General features: G+C 41.7%; 1 protein-coding gene across 2 annotated transcripts in view; it reads left to right on the top strand.

Annotated features, from left to right (window-relative positions):
• The first annotated feature begins 368 nt into the window (after nucleotides 1-368).
• The window catches only part of LOC132403967 (E3 ubiquitin-protein ligase Hakai-like), a 46838-nt gene continuing 21405 nt past the window's right edge, over nucleotides 369-25801 (top strand). Inside the window, exons 1-4 of one of the 2 annotated variants that reach the window (XM_059987856.1) lie at nucleotides 369-410; nucleotides 1010-1177; nucleotides 16874-16971; nucleotides 17687-17770. In XM_059987856.1, coding sequence (XP_059843839.1) covers nucleotides 398-410; nucleotides 1010-1177; nucleotides 16874-16971; nucleotides 17687-17770 — 363 coding nt within the window. In that variant the 5' untranslated portion in view covers nucleotides 369-397. Of the gene's footprint in view, nucleotides 411-1009; nucleotides 1178-16870; nucleotides 16972-17686; nucleotides 17771-25801 lie in introns of both variants that reach the window. The other variant, XM_059987855.1, reaches the window with a different exon arrangement.

Here is a 25801-nt window from a genome sequence, read left to right as displayed (position 1 = left end):
CAAATCTCTCTCAACTCACTATCCCTTCCCTCAGCCCCTATTCCCACCCCTTACTCCCCCACTGTTCCTTTCCTTCATTCTCACATTTCCCCAACCCCTATCACCCTCCCCTCATTCCTCCATACTGCACCCAACTCACAACTATCATCCTCCCTTTACACCACCAACTCACTATCCTCATTCCCACTCTATTCACTACCATACTCTTTTCAAGCCTTACCCCATCATGTCTGCCTATTCACTACCACCCTCCCCTAACTCCACCACTCGCCCAAGAACACATCCCTCCATTCTGAAGCTTGAGGCGCCTGGCCAGGCCAGGCCAGGCTAGGCCCCTCCCCCCCCCGTTGCCCGGTTACGGACTCCACCTCCTCCTTCCCACAATGCTTCATTCAAGATGGAGGAGGGAGGTGAGTATTTGGGGCTTGTCGGCCTGTGGTCTCTGTTCCCATCGCTTACTGGTTTACGGCGTGAAGCAGCCGCTCCCGCACATCACCGCCCTAGGCTCCGCATCGCTCCGTCATTGCCCGCCTGAGCGAAGCGAGGCCGGTGGTGGTAGGATATCTGTCGGCCTTGGCCCTTCTGTGTTCTCACTCACTGACACCCCGCTAAAAGGCCTCTTGTCCTCACGGGAGAAGTCATTCGACGCCGCGCACAGCCCTTGTGGTGTGGTGGCGGGTGAACCGTGCAAAGCGCGGGCACGTATGTACCCTCCCGTGGCACTTCCTCATTGAAACACCGTGACCTTCGCCTCATTCCCTCGTGTTCCCTGCCTTATCGCCCCCCCCCCCGATCCCCACTTCTCCCTGTGCCATTTACTTGATACCCCCACCTAAACTTCCCTTCTTCATCTGTGATCCCTAACCCACACCCCACCGAACTCTGTCTCACCCTTTGTGTCCAGCTGCCGTTCTTTTTAATTGTGATTTGATTCTATTGTTTGTTTCACGTCTGTATTTATATGTTCAATTGCTACTCATTCCAATACAATGTCTTTCTATTTCCAAAGATAAAGATCTGCAAGCCACTGATAATTCTGGATGTCTTGGCGGTGTTGACGTTCGTAGGCGAATCCCCATCAAACTGATTTCCAAACAGTCTAACCGAAATCGAATCTCAGCTCGAAGTCAGAGAAATATGAACAGGAATTCTTCAAAGTCAGTCCCCACGGATGAAGGTATATTGCTCAGATATGATGAAAATAACTCTTTAGTTCAATTGAATATTACAACTCGATTTGGTAACGAATGACCCAGATAGAATTTGCACCAAAGACCAAAGGGTCTCTGCTTTAGATGTAGTCAGTTATCCAACTGCAAATTGGAGTTAATAATTGTTTAATTTTCTGTTACACTGTTGTTAATTTTTTTGTTGTGAGATAATTGTTCATTCACCATCAGTGAGTAACAAACTGAAGAAACAGATCTGGTCTTATTTCTCAAAAATGTTTCCATGGTTTTCTGTTTTCATTCAATAATGTGGTAGATTCTGTAACTTGGTTCTCTGAACACTATTTCCCTTTATTTATGTTGTGTAAACTGCCTCACCTCTTGGGATCGAGCAGTCAGCCCTTGCCCCTCAGATAGTCAGAATGTTTTTTTCATGGTCGGGGTCTCAAAAACAATAGGGTACAGATTTAAGATGACAAGAATGAGATTTAAAGACCACAAGACAGAAAAGCAGAATTAGACCATTCAGCCCTTCGAGTCTCTTCCACAATTGCAGCATGACTGGCTTATTATCCCCCTCAGCCCTAATCTCCCGCTTATCTCCTTAACATTTGATGCCCTGACTAGTCAAGAATCTATCAACCGTAGCTTTAAATATACCCAATGAATTTGTCTCCACTGCCTCTGTGGCAGTGAATTCCACAAATTTACCACCCTCTGGCTAAAGAAATTCCTCCGCATCTCTGTTCTATTCTGGGGTAGTGCTGCTGGTCCTAGACTCCTCCTGTGTAACAAACATCCTCTCTACATTCACTCTATCTAGGCCTTTTAATATTCAATAGGTTTTAATCATACCTCCTCATTCTTCTGAACTCCAGCAAGTACAGGCCCAGAGATATGAAATGCTCCTCATATATTAACTCTTTCATTCCTAGGATTATTCTCATGAACTTCCCCTTAGATAAGGTGCCCACTGCTCCCAATACTCCGTGCAGTCTAGCCAATGCCTTATAAAGAAAGCCGCAGTATTACATCCATGGTTTTATATTTTAGTCCTTAAAATGAATGCTGCTATTGAATTTGCCTTCCTTGCTACCAACTCAACATGTAAGTAAATCTTTAAGGAATTCAATCCAGGGACTCTCAAGTCCCTTTGTACTTCATGAATTTTGAATTTTCTCCCAGCTTAGAAGTCTATGCCTTTATTCCTTCTATCAAAGTACATGACCATGCACTTCCCTACGTTATATTCCATCTGCTACTTCTTTCCCCATTCGTCCCATCTGTTCTGCTGACTCCTTGCTTCCTTAACACTACTTGCCTCTTCATCTTCATACCATCAGCAAACTTGGCCTCAAAGCCATCAACTCCATCATCCAAATCATTAATATATAAAGTGAAAAGGGTCCCAACACTGGCCCCTGTAGGTTGTTTATTGGGGGTGAGTTTATTTTTACAGAGTGATTAATATCTGGAACATGCTGCAAAAGGAGGTGGTGAAATCAGATACATTAATTGTTTGAGGGATTTAGACAACCACTTAAATGCGCAAAATATAGAATAATAGAGATCTAATTTTGGATTAATGGTGGTGAGTAAAAAGGTCAATTAAAACATATTTTGTGTGGCGCAACTCTGATCACATCCAAAACAAGTTGTATCCTTTTAAGTACAGAGATCAAAATTCCAGTGATCCTCATGGTGTAAAGATGCATTGAGTTCACTTGTGAGTAGCCCTGGAATAAACTGTACTTATAAATGTTGTAAATGCACATTCAGTTCCTGGGTCTGAACAGTAGTTTTTAAGCATTTCCAGCTATTTTTAAAAGGAAATTAAGTTCTCTTGTTCTCATCCACTTTGGTATGTTGTCTTACAACTGTCATATGTCCCATTAGTAGTAGTGCTCAAAACACTTCCGTGTCTGGTACCACTTGTAGAAAGGGAAATAGAGTTAATGTTTCATGCAAAATCTCAAGTGGGAAAGGCAATTGTTTTGGGAATGTGAGCAATTAGCAGGTGGTGAAGAACAATGATATATTGTAAATATATGGAGAGAGTTTATAAACACTGAGCCTTTACCAGATACAACTGAAAACAAAAATTGCCAGATTTGACTTGGACAAATAAGGCAAGTTAACGGAAACTGGACCAAAGTGTTTGGCTAAGCTGTCAAAATGGATCCAGAACTGGCTTAGTAATCAGGTGAGTTGTTTTTCTGATTGACACACAGCACACTGACCAGCGGTGTGAGCGTTGGTTCCTGCTGGGAACCTTGATCTCAGTTGCAAGTAAATGTAGAATATGTAAATTAGCTTTCTCATAGGTTATAAGGAGGGTTCTCCAAGATCACAGCAGGATACAAATCAGATAGAAAGTTGGTTGAAACATTGGCAAATGGAATTTAATTCAAGTTAACTACAGGGAAAATCAAATAGGGATATGACATGTATACAAAATGGTGAAATGCTAAGGATTGTTGACAGAGATAGTTTTGGGTTCAAGTGCATAGTTCCCTGAAAATGATGACTCAGGTAGATATGGAAAATAAAATTTCGAACTTTATTATGGGCTTCATTACAAGACCTGTTGCAACTTCATTAATCACATGTCAGACCATACTTGGGGTATTTTATATAGTTCTGTTTGCCACACTATAGGAAGGATTGTGCTGAAGTGAGTGCAGTGAAACTTGTAATTATAGACAATAGGTGCAGAAGTAGACCATTCGGCCCTTCGAGTCTGCACCGGCATTCTGAGATCATGGCTGATCATTCACTATCAATACCCAGTCCCTGCCTTGTCCCCATATCCCTTGATTCCCCTATCCATCAGATATCTATCTAGCTCCTTCTTGAAAGCATCCAGAGAATTGGCCTCCACCGTCTTCCGAGGCAGTGCATTCCACACCTCCACAACTCTGGGAGAAGAAGCTCTTCCTCAACTCTGTTTTAAATAACTTATTCTCAATCCATGCCCTCTGGTACTGGACTCTCCCAACATCTGGAACATATTTCCTGCCTCAATCCTATCAAATCCTTTAATTATCTTAAACGTTTCAATCAGATCCCCTCTCAATCTCCTCAATTCCAGCGTGTACAAGCCCAATCTCTCCAATCTCTCTGCGTAAGACAGCCCTGCCATCCCAGGAATCAACCTAGTGAATCTACGCTGCACTTCCTCAATTGCCAGAATGTCCTTCCTTAAACCTGGAGACCAAAACTGTACACAATATTCCAGGTGTGGTCTCACCAGGGCCCTGTACAAATGCAAAAGGACATCCTTGCTCTTGTACTCAATTCCCCTTGTAATAAAGGCCAACATTCCATTTGCCCTCTTCACTGCCTGTTGCACTTGCTCATTCACCTTCATTGACTGATGAACTAGGACTCCTAGGTCTCTTTGCATTTCTCCCTTACCTAACTCTACACCGTTCAGACAATACTCTGCCCTCTTGTTCCTGCTTCCAAAGTGGATAACTTCACATTTATTCACATTGAATGACATCTGCCAAGTATCTGCCCACTCACCCAGCCTATCCAAGTCTCCCTGTATTCTCCTAACGTCCTCTTCGCATGTCACACTGCCACCCAGTTTAGTATCGTCAGCAAACTTGCTGATATAGTTTTCAATGCCCTCATCTAAATCGTTGACATAAATCGTAAAGAGCTGTGGTCCCAATACAAAGCCCTGTGGTACCCCACTAGTCATCTCCAGCCAGTCCGAGAAACACCTATTCACTGCTACCCTTTGCTTTCTATCTGCCAACCAGTTTTCTATCCATGTTGAAACCCTGCCCCCAATGCCATGAGCTCTGATTTTACTCACCAATCTCCTATGTGGCACCTTATCGAATGCCTTCTGAAAATCTAGGTACACAACATCCACTGGCTTACCCTCGTCTAACATCCTTGTTACACCCTCAAAAAAACTCCAACAGATTAGTCAAGCATGATTTGCCCTTGGTAAACCCATGCTGGCTCGGCCTAATCCTATTACTGCCATCAAGATGTGCCACTATTTCGTCCTTAATAATGGACTCAAGCATCTTCCCCACAACTGACGTTAGGCTAAACGATAGTTCTACGTTTTCTCCTTCCCTCCCTTCTTGAAAAGTGGGATAACATTAGCCACTCTCCAATCTTCAGGAACTGATCCTGAATCTAAGGAACATTGGAAAATGATTACCAATGCATCCGCAATTTCCTGAGCCACCTCTTTTAGAACCCTTGGATGCAGACCATCTGGACCCGGGGATTTATTAGCCTTCAGTCCTACCAGTCTACTCATCACAGTAATAATAAGTACAGCTGAAAAGTACCTTTTTGGCCCACGTCATAACTCCCTATCTACATTGTTTTATATAGGTTTATTATTGTCACGTGTACAATGAAAAGTTTCTCTTGCATACAGGTCAGATCATTACACAATGCAAGTTAGAACAATGACAATACAGAATAAAATGTACAAGCTACAGATAAAGTGTAAGATCACAACACGGTAGATTGTGAGGTTGAAGAGTCAATCTTATATGAAAGGTCCATTCAAGTGTCTCATAACAGTGAGATAGAAACTGTCTTCAAATTTGATGACGTGGTTTCAGGCCTTTATATCTTCTGCAATGGGAGAAGAGTGGGTGGGTGTCTTTGATTATGCTGGGTGCTTTACTGAGGCAGTGATAAGTATAGACAGAATCAATAGAGGGGAACTTGGTTCCCATGATGTGTGCATCAATAAAAATCAGTAAGAGCCGATTGGGACATGCCAAATTTCTGTAGTCTTCTGGATTTCCTATCAAGTATCTGTTCAAATGCCTTTTAAATTATGTAATTGTATCTAGTTTCCCTATCACCTCTGGCAGCTTGTTTCCGGTAACCACTATCTTTTGTGTGGAAAGAGCGACCTTTTGGATTTCCTCACACCCCAGTCCCCTCCACCCCAACCACAAATCTGCCTTATTGTTCTGGATTCTGCTATTATGGGAAAAGAACTACCTTATCTGTGCCCTCCATAATTTTAGAAATCTGTATAAGTTACCTCTCAGTCTTTTAGTGAAAATTAACCCATCCAATCTAATCATTCCATTTAATTACAGCTCTCCATTCCAAGCAATGTTCTAATTAATCTCTCCATTTCATATGGGTGACCAAAGCTGTACACAATAGTGTGGTGTAATGAATATTTTGTACAATTGCAACATGACATGACAACTCTTGTACTCACTGCCGCGGGCTGTGAAGGCAAGAATACTTCATGGCTTTTTCATTATCATATTTAGCATTGCCATTTTCAGGGAGCATTTGACTTGCACACCAATATTCCTCTGTAGGAACTTTTTAGGTCTATATATTCTACCAGAAAGTGACCTCACACATATCTGAATTAAATTTCATCTGCGGCTGCTTTGCCAATTTTTCAGCTGTTATGTGTGCCTGTATCCTTAGACAATCATCTTTGATTGACTCCACCAACTTTCATGTTCCAATCTTGTCTGGATTGGAGGATTATACTGTGGAGAGACTAGATAGGATGTGGGCTTGTTTTCCATCGATTTGAAGGGGCTCAGAGTGACATGATAGAAGTATGTAAGGACAGTTGGATAATTAGAATCCTTTTCCTTTAGTAGGTCTATAGAAAACAGGTTAAGGAGTAGAGGAGGTTTAAAGAGGATTTGGAATGGAAGATGGAAGTGTTTTTTGCACAGAGAATGGTTGATACCTGGTACTTGCTGCCAGAAGGGATAAGAGAGGTACACAGACAGGCACTTCAGTATCATATCCATGCGGCCCATCAGGTCTGCTTCAATATCTGATCATGGTCGATTATCCTTCTCGACCCTCTTCTGCCTTCGGCTCATAATCTTTGACACCTCTGCTTTAAGTATACCCAATGACTTGTCCTCCATAGTCATCTGCGGCAGTGATTCCACAGATTCACCACCCTCTGGCAAAAGTCGTCCCTGCTTATCTCAATTCTGAAGGGATGTCATTTTATTGTGATAAGTTAACTGTGAGCAGGCTTTTTACACGGGGCTTTGGTAAGACCAGAACTAGAGATACACACACAATGCTGGTGGAACTCAGCAGGCCAGGCAACACCTATAGAAATGAATAAACAGTTGACTTTTCAGCCCAAGGCACTTATACAGGACTGGAGAAAAAAAATTATATTTCTTCAGAGTTGGCATCCTTCCAAGAGATTCTTCAGATGCTGTAAATCCAGTGCAACACACACAAAATGCTGGAAAAACAGCAGATCAGGCAGAAATGAATAAACAGTTGATATTTCAGTCCAAGACCCTTCTTCAGGACTGGATCTTTTAGAACTAGAGGTCATGAATTAAAAGTGAACGATTAAATGTATAAGGGGAGCATGAGGGAGAACCTCTTCACTGAGATGATGGTGCAAGTGTTGATCAAGCAGCCAGCGGAAGTGGTAGTAGCAGGCTTAATCTCAGCATTTAAAAGAAATGTGGACAAGTACATGGATATGATAGTTTGGCACAGACTAGATGGACTGAAAGATCTATTTCTGTGCTGCAGTATCCTATGACTAAATAACAGGCAGGATAGCCAAAGGATAGTCAGTGGATGTTCCTTACTTAGATTTTCAGAAGGCCTTTGACAAGGTGCCACACATGACACCACTAAACAAGGTAAAAGCGCATGGGCAGATGATAAGTTGACTGGCAAGTGCAAAGAGAGAAAATAAAGGATCCTTTTCTGGTTGGCTACGGTGACCAGATGTTTCTCAGGGGTTGCTGTTGAGTCCATTGCTTTTCGGCACTTTTGTTTTATGTAATGATTTGTATGACAGAATTGATGGCTTCGTGCCAAGTTTGCGAATGATAGAAAGATGGGTGAAGGGGCAGTGTTGAGGAAGAAGGGAGTTTATAGAAGGAATTGGGCAGATATGAAAATGAGCAAAGAAGTGACATGGAATGCAACATAAGGAAATGTCTATATGGATTTCAGCAAAGTCTCTGATAAGGTACTGCATGGTAAAATGGGATGAAATGTTGGATCACTTGGGATCCAGGGGAAACTAGTTGGTTGGGTTGATTGAGGATGATGTTGGAAGATTGTTTTTCAGACTAGAGCAGTTGCCCAACCACATGCAAATTGGTATAGGGTTAATAAAACCAGACAGCTAAAGGTGTGGCTCAGAGATTAGTGAGGGAGAAGTAGGTTTGAATACTTAGGACATTGGCATCAGTATTGGGGAAGCAACCTGAAATTAGATTCTTATACCTTTCTAAACTTATCTTACTCCTTATTCTTGAGAGAAGCCAAACTGCAGAATAAAGAATAAGACAAAAAAGTTTGTAAAGGTATAAGAATTTAACTTTAGGCAACATGGAGACAAAGTTGAAAGGTTGGTGAAAATGGGACTAAAAGTGCAATATTTGTATTCACATAGTATACAAAATAAGGTAGATGATCTTATAGTGGAGTTAGAAATTGGCTGATATGACATTGCAGTCATCGCTAAGTTGTGGCTGAAAGAAGATCATAGTTGGGATCTTAGTAAAATAGATTCAACAGGGCTGGGTGGGAGATGCCAGAGAGTAGTGGTGGATAACTGTCTGTCAAGTTGCAGGCCGGTGACTAGTGATGTGCCTTAGGGGTCTGTACTGGGTCCAATGGTGTTTGACATATACATTAATGATCTGGATGATGGGGTGGTAAATTGGATTAAAATGTATGCAGATGATACTAAAGATAGGTGGCGTTGTGAATAATGAAGTAGGCTTTCAAAGCTTGCAGAGAGATTTTTAGGCCAGTTAGAAGAGTGGGTTGAAAGATGGCAGATGGAGTTTAATGTGAAGTGCTACACTTTGGTAGGAATAATCCAAATAGGACATACATAGTAAATTGTAGGGCATTGAGGATTACAGTAGAACAGAGTGATCTAGGAATAATGGTGCATAGTTCCCTGAAGGTGGAATCTCACGTGGATAGGGTGGTGAAGAAGGCTTTTGGTATGCTGGCCTTTATAAATCAGAGCATTGAGTATAGGAGTTGGAATGTAATGTTAAAATTGTACAAGGCATTGGTGAGGCCAAATTTGGAGTATTGTGTACAGTTCTGGTCACCAAATTATAGGAAAGATGTCAACAAAATAGAGAGAGTACAGAGGAGATTTACTAGAATGTTACCTGGGTTTCAGCACCTAAGTTACAGAGAAAGGTTGAAGAAGTTAGGTCTTTGAGGGAAGTGCCTGGTGTGAAAAGTGCTAGTCTTTGGTTTGAGAGTCTTCGGCGAGGAGGCTGAGGAAAGAGACTACGCCAGGCACAATTGGAGAGGGTGAAGACATGACCGCTAAGCTGATTCAGTATGCTACGTGCATGATGTGGGGGGTCAGGGACACTGATGGTGCCCCCAGCTGCTACAGCTGTGGAAAGTGTGTCCAGATTCAGCTTCTGAAGGAGCATGTTGCAGCACTGAAGAAAGAACTGGATGACCTCAGGTTTATCTGCGAAAACGAGAGTTTTCTAGACAGGGCCTACAGTGAGGTCGTTACACTGAGGATACCGGAAGAGAGAAAGAGGGTGACGATGAGGAAGGAAAGGATGCTTGAAGTACAGGAGACCCCAGGGGATGTACCTCTCCTCTCGTAAACAGGTTCTCCCTCTTGGAAGCTGTCGGGACAGAAGAATGCCAGTCTGCGAGGCGGACAAGTCTGCGAGCCGAGGAGTCAGACATCAGGAAGAGCCGTGGTAGTAGGGGACTCCATAGTAAGAGGTATGGAAAGGGGTTTCTGTGGCAACAGGTGAAATTTAAGGATGGTGTGTTGCCTCCCTGGTGCAAGGATCCAGGACATCACGGGAATCCTCAAGGGTGAAGGTGAACAGCCGGAAGTGGTAGTGCATGTCGGCACAAATGACATCTGGAAGAAGAGGAAGGACATTCTGCAGCGGGACTTCAAATAACTCGGAAGAAGGCTGAAAAGCAGGACTTCCAGGGTGGTTATCTCTGGTTTGCTTCCAGTTCCTCGTGCTGGAGAGGGCAGGAACAGGGAGATAATCGATCTGAATGTGTGGCTGAGGAACTGGTGCAGGAAGCAAGGATTTACATTCTTGGGGGTAGGGATGAATTGTACAAAAGGGACGGGTTGCACCTTAATAGGCAGGGAACCAGCATTCTGGCAGACAGGTTTGCCACTGCAATACGGATGTGTTTAAACTAAGTAGTGGGGGGGGGAGGGGATGAACTGGAAATATAAGGATGGAGTTAAAGGGAAAGTGAAAATAAGAAAAGTTAAAAAGGACAACAGAATCAATAGAGTAGAAAGCTCAAGAAGAGATCATACAGTATGGCCAAGTGAAATAGGAATTGATATGAAAGGAGGGGGGAGTAACGAATTAAAAGTATTATATATGAATGCAAGAAGTATAAGGAATAAAGTAGATGAGCTTGAGACTCAGTTGGAAATTGGCAAGTACAATGTTGGGGGAATAACAGAGACATGGCTTCAAGCGGACAGGACCTGGGAAGTGAATATTCAAGGATATACATCTTATCAAAAAGACTGACTGACTGGAAGAGGGGGTGGGGTGGCTCTGTTGGTGAGGAATAATATTCAGCCCCTTGCGAGGGGGGACATAGAATCAAGGGATGTAGAGTCAGTATGGATAGAACTTAGAAATTCTAAGGGTAGGAAGACCCTAATGGGAGTTATCTACAGGCCCCCAAACAGCAGTCTGGATGTAGGGTGTAAGTTGAATGAAGAGTTAAAATTGGCATGTCGCAAAGGTAATGATACAGTTGTAATGGGGAATTTCAACATGCAGGTAGACTGGGAGAATCAGAATGGCACTGGACCCCAAGAAAGGGAGTTTGTGGAGTGCCTCTGAGATGGATTCTTAGAATAGCTGGTACTGGAGCCTACCAGGGAGAAGGCAATTCTAGATTTAGTGTTGTGCAATGAACCGGATTTGATCAGGGACTTCGAGGTAAAGGAACCATTAGGAGGTAGTGACCATAATATGATATGGTTTAACCTACAATTTGAGAAGGAGAAGGGAAAATCGGATGTGTCAGTATTACAGTTGAACAAAAGGAACTGTGGAGCTATGAGAGAGGAGCTGGCCAAAGTTCAATGGAACAATACCCTAGCAGGGAAGACAGTGGAACAACAATGGCAGGTATTTCTGGGAATAATGCAGAAGGTGCAGGATCGGTTCATTCCAAAGAGGAAGAAAGATCCTAAGGGGAGTAAGGGGCGGCCTTGGCTGACGAGGGAAGTAAAGGGCATTATAAAAATAAAACAGAAGAAGTACAACATAGCAAAATGAGCGGTAAACCGGAGGACTGGGAAGCTTTTAAAGAGCAACAGAAGATAACAAAAAAGGCAATACGCCAAGAAAAAATGTAGATGAAAAAAGTAGATGAGCTTGAGACTCAGTTGGAAATTGGCAAGTACGATGTTGTGGGAATAACAGAGACATGGCTTCAGGCGGACAGAGCCTGGGAAATGAATATTCAAGGATATACATATACTAAGAAAAATACTAGCCAAGAATATAAAGGAGGATAGTAAAAGCTTCTTTAGGTATGTGAATAGCAAAAAAATAGTTAAGACCAAAATTGGGCCATTGAAGACAGAAACGGGTGAATTTATTATGGGGAACAAGGAAATGGCAGATGAATTGAACAGGTACTTTGGATCTGTCTTCACTAGGGAAGACACAAACAATCTCCCAGATGTAATAGTGGCCAAAGGAACTAGGGTAAAGGATGAACTGAAGGGAATTTATATTAGGCAAGAAACGGTGTTGGATAGACTGTTGTCTGAAGGCTGATAAGTCCCCGGGACCTGATGGTCTGCATCCCAGGGTACTTAAAGAGGTGGCACTAGAAATCGTGGATGCATTGGTAATCATTTTCCAATGTTCTATAGATTCAGGAACAGTTCCTGCTGATTGGAGGGTGGCTAATGTTGTCCCACTTTTCAAGAAAGGAGGGAGAGAGAAAACAAGGAATTATAGACCGGTTAGCCTGACGTCAGTGGTGGGAAAGATGCTGGAGTCAATTATAAAAGAGGAAATTACAACACATTTGGATAGCGGTAGAAGGATCAGTCCGAGTCAGCATGGATTTATGAAGGGAAAATCATGCTTGACTAATCTTCTGGAGTTTTTTGAGGATGTAACTATGAAAATGGACAAGGGAGATCCAGTGGATGTAGTGTACCTGGACTTCCAGAAAGCTTTTGATAAAGTCCCACATAGGAGATTAGTGGGCAAAATTAGGGCACATGGTATTGGGGGCAAAGTACTGACATGGATTGAAAGTTGGCTGGCTGATAGGAAACAGAGTAGCAATTAACGGGTCCCTTTCGGAATGGCAGGCTGTGACCAGTGGGGTACCGCAAGGTTTGGTGCTGGGACCGCAGCAATATACATTAATGATTTAGATGAAGGGATTAAAAATAACATTAGCAAATTTGCTGATGACACAAAGCTGGGTGGTAGTGTGAAATGTCAGGAGGATGTTATGAGAATGCAGGGTGATTTGGACAGGTTGGGTGAGTGGGCAAATGTATGGCAGATGCAGTTTAATGTGGATAAATGTAAGGTTATCCACTTTGGTGGCAAGAACAGGAAGGCAGATTACTATCTAAATGGAGTCAAGTTAGGAAAAGGGGAAGTACAACGAGATCTAGGTGTTCTTGTACAGCAGTCAATGAAAGCAAGCATGTAGGTACAGCAGACAGTGAAGAAAGTTCATAGCATGCTGGCCTTTATAACAAGAGGAATTGAGTATAGGAGTAAAGAGGTCCTTCTGCAGCTGTACAGGGCCCTGGTGAGACTCCACCTGGAGTATTGTGTGCAGTTTTGGCCTCCAAAGTTGAGGAAGGACATTCTTGCTATTGAGGGAGTTAGGTTCACGAGGTTAATTGCCGGAATGGCGGGACTGTCATATGTCATATGTTGAAAGATTGGAGCAACTGGGCTTGTATACACTGGAATTTAGAAGGATGAGAGGGGATCTGATTGAAACTTATAAGATTATTAAGGGATTGGACACACTGGAGGCAGGAAGCATGTTCCCGCTGATGGGTGAGTCCAGAACTAGAGGCCACAGTTTAAGAATAAGGGGTAGAGCATTTAGAACAGAGATGCGGAAAAACTTTTTCACCCAGAGAGTGGTGGATATGTGGAATGCTCTGCCCCAGAAGGCAGTGGAGGCCAAGTCTCTGGATGCACTCAAGAGAGAGTTAGATAGAGCTCTTATAGATAGCGGGGTCAAAGGATTTGGGGAGAGGGCAGGAGCAGGGTACTGATTGTGTATGATCAGCCATGATCACAGTGGTGCTGGCTAGAAGGGCCGAATGGCCCACTCCTGCACCTACTGTCTATTGTCTATTTATTCTTTGGAGTGTCGAATGTTGAGGGGGGACTTGATAGAGGTATTTAAAATCATGAGGGGGATAGATAGACATGGATAGGCTTTTTCCATTGAGAGTAGGGGAGATTCAAACAAGAGGACATTAGTTGAGAGTTAAGGGACAAGAGTTTAGGGGTAATGCGAGGGGGAATTTCTTTACTCAGAGAGTGGTAGCTGTGTGGAACGAGCTTCTAGTAGAAGTGGTAGATTTTGTCATTTTAAAAAAATTGGATAGGTATATGGACAGGAAAGGAATGAAGGGTTATGGGCTGAGTGCAGACCAGTGGGATTAGGTGAGAGTAAGAGTTTGGCACGGACTAGAAGAGTTGAGATGGCCTGTTTCCGTGCTGTAATGGTTATATGGTTATAAGGACACATATTGTATTTCTAGGTGTTCACCTGGCAGAGAATCTCACCTAGTCCCTCAACACCAGCTCCATAGCAAAGAAAGCCCAGCAGTGTCCCTGCTTTCTGTGAAGGCTGAGGAAAGTCCATCTCCCCCCGACCCCCCCCCCATCCTCATCACATTCTACAGGGGTTGTATTGAGAGCATCCTGAGCAACTGAATCACTGCCTGGTTTAGAAATTGCACCATCTCGGATGCAAGACCCTGCAGCGGATAGTGAGGTCAGCTGAGAAGATCATTGGGGTCTCTCTTCCTGTCATCACGGACATTTACACTACACGCTGCATCCGCAAAGCAAACAGCATTATAAAGGACCCCACGCACCACTTGTACAACCTCTTCTCCGTCCTGCTGTCTAGGAAAAGGCACCGAAGCATTTGGGCTCTCACTGCCAGACTATGTAACAGTTTCTTCCCCCAAGCCAGAGGTCGGCAACCCGCGGCTCCGGAGCCGCATGCGGCTCTTTCATCTATGTGATGCGGCTCCCCGTGGTTTGTTAGTTTTTGAAATGTAATTCGAAATTTGAAGATTACGGTGATCTTGTACAATCCCATTTCCTGGCACATCCGAACCGGCTCACAATTAGCCACCGTTCCGGTAAGGGAGATAGCCTACGGGGGTTTGTGAGTACGTGTCTTTTGGAGCATCCGCGCCCACGGGGACGGGTTGAGGGAGGCTTTAAAGCAAGGCTGTTTAGTTCGAATAAAGCTACCTTTGACTGCAGTGTCTTTATTTTAGCACTGCGTGTAGCACACTGCTACAACGTGTTTTTTATCGCTATTAATATACATCACCACTGCCAATGCCTGAAACCCGCCAGTGCGCGCTTTCTTTTAATTCTTCGATCCAAGGTAGGCTAACTATGGAGTAACCTTCAACCCAACGTCTTTTTTTCGGAGTTCAAAATGTTTTTGTTGCATGCAGAAATGTAATTTCGTTTTCTCTGCAGGAGTTCATCAATTTCATAAATGCAACACATTATAGTTTGTTTATACATAGTATAAAGGCAAAAAAAACCATTGTATGCGGTGTTATTTCATTTTAAATGTCAAACGGGTTTTGTGTCTCCCAGTGTTTTCTTTTCTGTGGGAAATGGGTCCATATTGGCTCTTTCAGTGGTAAACGTTGCCGACCCCTGCCCCAAGCTATCAGACTCCTTAATACCCAGAGCCTGGACTGACACCTTACTGCTCTATCGTCCTGTTTATTATTTATTGTAACGCCTGCACTGTTTTGTGCACTTTATGCAGTCCTAGGTAGGTCTATAGTTTAGTGTAGTTTTTTTTTCTCTCTGTTTTTTATGTAGTTCAGTCTAGTTTTTGTACTGCGTCATGTAACACCATAACGTTGTCTCATTTTTACTATGTACTGTACATAGCAGTTATGGTCGAAATGACAACAAAAGTGACTTGACTTGTATCAAAAGGACAAATATGTTGGTAGAGGAGATGGGGTGGCATTGTTTGTGTAAAAAAAATATGAAATCAAATTCTTACAAAGTACAGGTGGCCCCTGCTTTTCGATTTACAACAACTGGCTGTTACGAAAGACTTGCATTAGTACCTGTTTTTGCTGACTAAAGAGGATTTTCGCTTTTACGAAAAAAAAGATGCCCGATTTATATGTGTGTTTACCCCGAGAAAGACTATGAAGCCTTGTGCGGGCAGTTTTTTACGCATGCGTTTACGTGCCAATTTTTTTTCCTCCAAATCGATTTTGGTTCGCTGCCTTCCCGAGTTTGCTAAGTGAAACTACACCGTACCTACAGTATTTCTACTTTATATAGGGTGTAAATTTATTATATCATTTCTGCTTTTACTATATGTTAGTGTTATTTTAGGTTTCATGTGCTATTTGCTTTGATTTGGTAGGTTTTTTTTGGGTGGGAACGCTCAAAAATTTTTCCATATAAATTAATGGTAATTGCTTCTTTGCTTTATGACTATTCAGATTACAAGCAGTTTCATAGGAACGCTCTACCATCGGATTGCGGGGGAAACCTGTAACAGGATCAAAAGATGTAGAATGCTTGTGGGTAGAGTTGAGAAACTGCACGGGTAAAATGATCCTAATAGGAGTTATATACATGCCTCAAACAGTAGCTAGGATTTGGGAGATAGAGGAAGCATGTAAAAAAGGCAATGTTTGGATTTCAGTATGCAGGGTAATTGGGACAATCAGGTTGGTGCTAGATCCCAGGAGAAAGAGTTTGTGAAATGCTTACAAGTTGGCTTTTTAGAGCAGCTTGTAGTTGAACCCATTAGAGAAAAGGCAATTCTCAGCATTCTAAAGAGAGGATAAGGTGACTGGGCAGATAAGGGAAGTCAAATAGAGCAAAAAAGCAGAAGACGGGCATACAACATAGCAAGCTGGAGGATCGAGAAACCTTTGAAAACAAACGGACTTATTAACCATGCCATGTACATTCTTATTCAAATCATTGACATGAATAACAAACAGCAATGGGCTCAGTACCAACCTCTGAGGCACACCACAGTTTACAGCCCTCCAGTCCAATAGACAGCCTTGTATGTCACCCCCTGCTATCTACCATCATTTTGTATTCAGGTAGCCAGCTCTCCTGGACCCAATGCAATCTAACCTCCTTGAACAGCTTAGCATATGGAACTTCATCAAAGCCCTTACTGAACTCCATGTAAGCTGCATTTGCTGCCATGTGCTAATTGACATTTTGGGTAACATCAGCAAGAAACTCAGTTTTAGGTTTTAATACGTGATGTCCCACAGACAAAGCCATGTTGGGTACTGCCTCTCAACCCTGGTGTATAATAGCTGTGCTTTTTTATCTCACTGTGTATCATTCTATACTTCTCCCGAATTTCTTGCTTGTGAACGTATTGACAACAGATTCTCTTGTAAAACTTTTCACTCTGGTATCTTTCAGAAGGCTTTGACTATAATGAAGATGAGATCTATGAATGTAAGGGTGGAGAAGTGTTTGGGAACCAGCGCAGATTCTCTCTGCAGTTTTTCTGGGATTTTAAGGTAACTTTTTGATACAAATAAATATCCTTTTGTATATATAGATTATATATCTATATCAAAAAAAATATATACACACACACACACATACAGGTGTCCCCTGTTTGTTGAACATTCGCTTTACAGCAGCTTGCTGTTACAAAAGACCTACATTAGGACCTGTTTTCGCTAACCAAAGAGAATTTTCGCTTTTATGATAAAAAGACACCCGCTTTATATGTATGTTTACCTCGAGAAATACTGCTGTGACAGTGAAGCCTTGTGCATGCAGTTGTGTGTGCATGCGTGTACGTGCTTACGCATGTACGTATGCGTCTACGTGTGTATGTGTCAATTTTTTTCTCCAAATTGATTTTAGCTCGCAGGCTTCCCGATTGTGATCAGTGAAACTACACCGTACATACAATATTTCTACTTTATATAGGCTGTATATTTATCATATCATTCCTGCTTTTACTATATATTAGTGATATTTTAGCTTTTATGTGTAATTTGGTATAATTTGGTAGGTTTTTTTTGGGTCTGGGAATGCTCAAAAAATTTTCCCATATAAATTAATGGTAATTACTTCTTCACTTTACGACATTTTGGCTTACAGACGGTTTCATAGGAACGCTGTACCTTCAGATAGCAGGGGAAACGTGGAAACGTGTGTGTGTGTATATAAATGTATTGTATTCTTGGGTATGGGAATAATCTGGTCAAATGTGTTTTACAGGTAAATTTGTTGGGTGAAAAAGATGACACCCCAGTTCATTTCTGTGATAAATGTGGATTGCCAATCAAGATATATGGGCGAATGGTGAGTGAGGTGGTTTTAATTTCTTCAGCTGTAATTCTACTGTTTTTTTCTCCAGTGTTCAAAGATGCTTTTCTGTTTCCTGTTCGTTACACAGTTCGAAATACACTATTCATAGAAGATACAAGACTGTAGATACTGTAAACTGAACCCAAAAACAAGTTGTTAGAAAAATTCAGGTTGAGCAGCATCTATGGAGACAACAGGATGATTGACTTCTCTTTGTTCTTTTTACTATATTTTTATTCAGAAGAAAAAACAAGATTTACAAAGTGCAACACATAGATACATCTCAACATAAATTATGTACATTCATATATTGTAATAAAATTGATCAAAATGTTATAGCATATCACAAAAACCAGTCTGTAATCAAAAATTTAAAGATAGGTCATACATCATAAAAGAAATTTTTTATAAAATAAAAAGTCAACCCCCTGCCAGCTACCAAAGAAAAAAGCTGATGGATGATAATGGATAATTAGAAAAAAAACATATTTGCTTAAGAAGAGAAAATAAAAATATACATAAAAGTCTGTGCACTATTAAACTTTATAAATTGGGAAAGTAATTTAGGAAAGGTCCTCAGATATCATAAAAAGATGGTTTTGAATTTAAGACTGAGCAGTGGATCTTTTTCTAAATTTAAGTAAGGCATAATATCACATAGCCATTGAAGATGTGTAGGAGGGGTAGACTCCTTCCATTTAAGCAAGATTGCTCTCCTTGCTAAAAGAGAGGTAAAAACTAAAACTTAAGAATATTTAAAGTTATATCTTCATTTGCAATAATACCAAACAAGGCAGTAAGGGGATTTGGGCAAATTGGACCCTAAAAAGTTGTGAGAAGGTATGGAATACTTCCCGCCAAAACTTTTCAATTTTAGGGCAAAACCAAAACATATGAATTAAAGAGGCATCAGCAGAGTTGCATTTATTACAAAGTGGAGAAACGTTCGGATAAAAACTGGACAGCTTCTGTTTAGAAATGTAAGCTCTATGAACCACTTTAAATTGTAGAAGAGAATGATGATGATATTTTACTTTTTATCTCTTAACACTGAAACTTCTTTACCTTCGGATCTTTCTTTAATTTCCCAGTTTAGTTTTTTTTTCAGGATATAAGCTGAACTTACATAAAAGTGACCTAATGTCATCAAATGCCAAATTTCCATTCCAAGTTGTTAAAAGTCAATTTACATATCTAGGTGTAACAATTACTAAAAACTTCAAGAATTTATTTAAAGAAAACTTAAACCCCTTATTGAATTATGTGAAAAAGACGCTTTCTAAATGGTCTCCTCTTTCTTTATCCCTAATTGGCTGAATTAATTCAATTAAAATGAAGATTCTTCCTAAATTTTTCTATCTTTTTCAGGCTTTACCTATTTTTATTCCTAAGACCTACTTTGATTCTTTAGATTCAATTTTAACATCATATATTTGGAATAATAAACAAGCTTGTTTCAGTAAAGTTTACCTACAAAGAAATAAAGAGATGGGTGGATTAGCCCTACCCAATTTTAGGTTTTACTGTTGGGCTGGCAATATAAAGAATATTACTTTGTGGTCCTATTATATTTATCGTAAAGATTGCCCATCGTGGGTCTCCTTAGAAGTTAATTCTGTAAAAAAAATTTCTCTATTGTCTCTCTTCTTGGATCATACTCTTTTTCAGCAAATAAAACAACAGATAACATAATTGTTAAGCAAACTTTAAGGATCTGGTCTTAATTTAGAAAATTTTTTGGTTTAGCGAATTTTTCATTATCATCTACCATTCTCCTTAATTATTTTTTTTTATCCCTTCCATGACTGACAAAGTCTTTAAGGATTGGGATGAACTAGGTATTATGTGTTTTTGGGACCGGTTTATCTCAGGATCTGTTGCTTCATTTGACCAATTGTCAACTAAATTTGCACTCCTCTAAAAACACATTTTTACAGATATCTTCAAATTAGAGATTTCTTAAGTTTCCAATTAACTACTTTTCCTATAGGTCCTGATAAAAATTTACTGGACGATCTTTTAAATCTAAAACCTTTTGTTAATAGTTCTACTACTGGTATCTATAACTTGTTGATTGATTTTAGACAAGACTTTTTAGATAAAATAAAAAAAGCTTGTGAGGATGACCTAAATTGTCAGATTTCTGATGAAAGATGGAATAAGATTCTTAAACGGGTTAATAAATCATCTTTCTGTGCTCATGATTGACTTCTCAAATCAAGGCATTGCATCAGATCTTGATCCAAAATATCAAGTATTCCTTTGCATCAGTAGATGCTGTCTAATCCACTGTCTTCCTCTAGCAGTTCGCATTTAACTAGCTCTGGAAAGTTTTTTTTTGTTATGAAAGTATAAACCCTTAATTGTTTTTGTTCACTTTCACAAACTCACTGAGATGTCTGAAGGTGGATAAGTCACCTGAACCAGATTGACTACACCCCAGGCTTCTGAAGGAGGTAGTTGAAGGCATTGGTAATGATCTTTCAAGAAAAGCTCTAGATTAAGTTTTTGTTTTCCATCTTTTATATCTGCTCAGCTAGGACAGTAGAGATATTTTAAGACAAGATTTTTGCATAGTAGTGGAAAAGGCAGTCGCTAGAAATGAGTCCATGGTCAGATCAGCCAATGTCTTATTGAATGGAAGAGCAGGCTCGATGGGCCACATGGCCTATTCCTGCTCCTGTTTGTTATGTTCTTATGCCAGGCAGGATGGTGAAATGCTCCTCTTGCAGGGTTGGGAAGGCAGGGAGATCTCCAGTGTCCCTGACGACTGCAACTGTGAGAAGTGCATCCAGCTACAGCATCTGACAATCCACTTTAAGGAATTGGAGCTGGAACTGGATGAACTCTGGATCATTTGGGAGGCTGAGCAGGTGAGAGATAGGACATACAAATGGGTAGTTACACCCAAGGTGCAAGGCACAGGAAACTGGGTGACAGGAAGGGGAAAAGGGGTTAAGGTGCCACTGCAGAGTACTGTAGCAATCCCCCTCAACAACAGGTATATCACTTCAATCTAGCAGAGGAAGGTCACAATGGTTGGGTTTCTGGTGCTGCGTCTGGCTCTGTGACTCAAAAGGAGTGGTGGAGAAGAGGCAATAGGGGAGGAGAATGGACAGGAGGTTCTGTGGGTGAGACTGAGATCCCTGGGTGGTATGTTGCCTCCTGGGTGCCAGAGCCTGGGAAATCTTGGATCTAGTCCTCAGCATTCTGAAGTGGGAGGGTGAACAGCCAGAGGTTGTGGTCCGTGTAGGTACCAATGGCATGGGTAGGACGATTGACAAGGTTTTGCATGGGGAGTTCTGGGAGTTAGGTGCTAAGTTAAAGGGCAACATTCCGGGGTTATGATCTCAGGATTGCTACTTGTGCCATATGCTAGTGAGACCAGAACCAGGAAGATTATATAGTTTAATGTTTGACTAAAGAGTTGGTGGAGGAGAGAGAGCATAAGATTTTTAGATCATTGGGCTCTCTTCCAGGGAAGGCAGGGTGTGTACAGGAGGGATGGTTTGCACCTGAACTGGAAGGGGACTAATATCCTTGTGGGAAGGTTTGTTTAATGCTGCACTGTGAGGTTTAAACTAGAGTTGCAGGTGGATGGGAACCAGAGTGTCAGAACAGTTACTGGCGAGGTTGTGGAGGCAGATGTTTGTAAAAGCTCAGACAAAGTCAGGAATCAAAAGGAATCAAAATGGTGGGACCAGTGTTCTGAGCTGCGTATATTTCAATGCAAGAAGTAACATAGGAAAGGTGTATGAGCTCTGGGCATGGAACAACACCTGGAATTATGACGTTGTAGCCATTAACGAGACTTAGTTGCAGGAGGATCAGGACTGGCAGCTCAATATTTCAGGGTTCCATTGTTTTAGACGTGACAGAGTGGGAAGGATTAAAGGAGGAAAGGAGGCGTCAGGGCTGACTGGAGAACTTGACTAGTGAGGTATTACAGATGGAACTGAGAAATAAGAGGCATGACTATATTTATAGATACATTACAAACCACCCAACAGTCCGAGGGATTTAGAGGAACAAATTTGTAAAGAGACTGCAAACTGTTGGCAAGAAACTTAAAGTTGTTACAGTAGGTGAATTTAACTTTCCACATATTGACTGGGAGTCTTTTACTATGAAAGGACTAGATGGGATAGAGTTTGTCAGATGTGTTCCGCAAAGTTCCCTTCATCAGAATGTAGAAATCTCAATGAGAGAGTGTGTGATACTGGATCCGACATTAGGGAATGAGACAGGGCAGGTGTCAGAAGTTTGTGTAGGGGAACACTTTGCACCCAGTGACCACAGTGCCATTAATTTCAAAGTAAATATGCAAAGAGAAAGGTCTGGTCCACAGGTAGAGATTCTAGATTGAAGAAAGACCAGGTTTGATGGTATCAGAAATGATTTGGCAAGTGTGGATTGAGACAGACTCTTTTCTGACAAAGGTATACTTGGTAAGTGGGAGACCTTCAAAAGCAAAATGTTGAGAACATAAAACTTGTATGTGCCTGTGAGAATAAAAGGTGAAGATAACAAGTGTACAGATCCTTTATTTTCAAGAGTTATTGAGGGTCCTTTTAAGAGAAAAAAGGAGGTACAAAGCAGCTATAGGCCAATAGGAACAAATGAGATGTTTATGGAGTACAAGCAATGCAAGAGAACACTTAAAGAAATCCAGAAGGCTAAAGGAAGGTATGAAGTTACTCTAGCAGACAAGGTGAAGGAGAATCCTAAGGGATTCTACAGGTGTATTATGAGCAAAAGAATTGCTAGGGACAAATTGGTCCTCTGGACCAATCCATGTGTGGAGCTAAAACAGATAGGAGATTTTAGATGTGTCCTTTGCATTTGTATTTACTCAGGAGACAGATAGAGAATCTGTAGAAGTGAGGCAAAATAGCATCAACTTCACAGACCCTGTACAGATTACAGAGGAGGAGGTGTTTGTTACCCTGAGGCAGTTCAGGGTGGATAAATCTCCAGGGGCTGACAAGGTGTTCCATCGAACCCTACAGGAGGCAGGTGCAGAAATTGCCAGGGCCTAGCAGAGATATTTAAAACTTTGTTAGGAACAGGAGATGTACCAGAGGATTGGAGGACAAGACAATATGGTTTCACTGTTTTAAAAAAGGCTCTAAACAGAAGCCAGGAAACTAATGACTCTAACATCAGCTGTGGGGAAAGTTATTGGAAGATATTCTAGGGGATCGGATATGTAAATGTTTGGATAGACATGGACTAAATAAGGATAGTCAGCATGGCTTCATGCATGGTAGGTCTTGTCTAACCAATCTTAATAGAGTTTTTTGAGGAAGTTACCAGGAAAGTGAATGAAGGCAAGGCAGTGGATGGTGTCTACGTGGGCTTTAGTAAGACATTTGACGGGATCCTGCTTGGTCAAGTTGCTCACATTCAGGATGAGGTAGTAAATTGGATTAGACATTGGCTTTGTCAGAGAAGCCAGAGAATGGTAGTAGAGGATTGCCTCTGTGACTGGAGGGCTTGATGCTGGGTCCTCTGATGTTTGTCGTCTATATCAATGATTGGATGATAATGTGGTTAACTGGATCAGCAAATTTGCGGATGACACCCAAGATTGAGGGTGTAGTTGATAGCAAGGAAGGGTATTGTGGCTTGCATTGGGATCTGCACCAGGTGGAAAAATGGGCTGAAATGGCAGATTGAAGTTAATGGAGATAAGTGCAAAGTTTTGCACTTCGGTAGGACCAACCAGTGCGTTTTTGCACCGTGAACAGTAGGGCACTGAGGAGTGTGGTAGAACAAACAGATCTGAGACTGGTCCATAATTTGTTGAAAGTGGTGTGACAGGTAGATATGGTCGTAAAGAAAGCTTTTGGGCACATTGGCCTTCATAAATCAATGTATTGAGTACAGGAGATGAGATGTTATGTTGAAGTTATATAAGATGTTGGTGAGGCCTAGGTTGGAGTATTGTGTTCAGCTTTGGTCACCTACCCACAAGAAAGATGTAAGCAAGGTTGAAAGAGCGCAGAGAAAATTTACACGTATATTGCTGGGTGGATGATGTTCCCTCTAATTTGTAATGACCAATGTGCGCAAAAAAGTCTTGTGCAAATTTTTGCCCAGTGACAAGTATATGTAATTCGATTTAAAAACAACAAAGCCAGGCAGTTTTAAAATCTGCAGGCTCCACGTTATCAACACCGTTCACATCAGAAACCAGAAAAGGAAATGTGATAGTGTACTGTTACAAGCATCACCCCTTGTAATAATGATCAGTGAGGTAGAGAAAACCTGTATTTAGCAACAAGTAACTTTTATTGTTTCAACTAAAACGCACATGAGTTCACACTCTTATCTACCTATGTGCTCCCTGCTAGAATCCCTGACCCTCCATGAACAGTCAATGAAGAGAAAAGTTTATTACCCAGAAAAGGAGTCTACGCTGCCAGGCGTTCCTCATGGTCCCGATCTCCATATGTCCTTGGGGTCCTCCTTATCCGCGACAGTTGGTCTCTGGCTGCTAGAGAGTTATCGCCCCTGCATATTTGAAGCTCCTGAATCTTATATTGTTCCTCATCGATTGAACCATTGGATCTCCATCCCATTGGCTCAAGGTCGCCTGACCTACCTGGGTCATCTTCTTACTAGTTAGTGTACAGGGCTACAGACAACATTGTTTCATGGCTTTGACTGGTCCAAACCCAGACAGTCTAACAAGATTACCTATTGCAGGTCTGGCATTTTACAGAACAAATAGCACTCTCTGAAAATGGTCTCAGGTTTATTGCTCTGATTAGATTGTCCCAGAGCAAGAATCAGTTCAGAGTAGATGGCTACCTGTTTGAGAATGCTCTCAGGTTTAGCAGATCATTACCTGAAGCTTCCTGTGTCCAGATTTAGTTGCTCTGATTAGATTACCCAAGAGCAAGAATCAGTTTAGAGTCAACCAAAAGTTGGAAACAAAGACAACTGCCTTGTCTGCTTCACCTGTCCTTGATTAGATTGAAGTTTCTTCTGGCCACCAATACGGTCATGAAATATACTTAACATGCCAACAAGGCCGAAGACGACAAGCTTTTGTGCACAGTTTAAATTCCTACGTGTGCTATTAGCAAAAGATGTGTGCGTGCACACCTTAGAGGAAACGTTGCGGGTTGACTGTCGCGTTTAGAATGTAGAAGAAATTTGATAGAACTATACAAAATTATGAAGGATATAGATAGGGTAAATGCAAGCAGGCTTTTACCACTGAGGTTGGGTGGGACATAGAAACACAGAAAACCCACAGCACAATACAGGCCCTTCAGCCCACAAAGTTGTGCCGAACATGTCCCTACCTTAGAAATTACTAGGGTTATCCATAGTCCTCTATTTTTCTAAGCTCCATGTACCTATCCAGGAGTCACTTAAAAGACCCTATTGTATGCGCCTCCACCACCGTTGCCAGCAGCCCATTCCACACACTCGCCACTCTCTGCGTGAAAAACTTACCCCTGACGTCTCCTCTGTACCTACCTTCAAGCACCTTAAAACTGTGCCCTCTCGTGGCAGCCATTTCAGCCCTGGGAAAAAGCCTCTTACTATCCACATGATCAGTGCCTCATGGGTTAAAGGTAAAAGGTGAGAAGCTTAAGGGGAGGGGAGACTTCTTCACTCAGAAGGTCGTGAGAGTGTGGAATGAGCTGCTAGCGCAAGTGGTCCATGCAAGCTCGATTTCAATGTTTAAGAGAAGTTTGGATAGGTCCATAGATGGTAGGGATATGGAGGACTATGGTCCTGGTGCAGGTCGGTGGGAGTAGATAGCTTTGGCATGGACTAGATGAGCTGAAGTCCCTACTTCTTTACTTCTCTGTGACTAATAATCACTAGATTCTGGCATTCTGTTGTTGATTTGCTCTTGTTTTTTAGATCACTGTCTTGTTGCATCATCCAACTTCTATTCAGCTTCAGGCGACGGACTGCTGCCCTGACATTCTTCTGTAAAATGTCTTGATATAATTTTTGAATTAATTGTTCCCTCAACAAGTTGCATGCCCTGAGGCAGCA

Source organism: Hypanus sabinus, chromosome 13, assembly GCF_030144855.1.
Source record: "Hypanus sabinus isolate sHypSab1 chromosome 13, sHypSab1.hap1, whole genome shotgun sequence".
Taxonomy (NCBI): domain Eukaryota; kingdom Metazoa; phylum Chordata; class Chondrichthyes; order Myliobatiformes; family Dasyatidae; genus Hypanus; species Hypanus sabinus.
The sequence above is the reverse complement of the archived record's forward strand: the minus strand, read 5'-3'. Positions and strand labels throughout refer to the sequence as shown.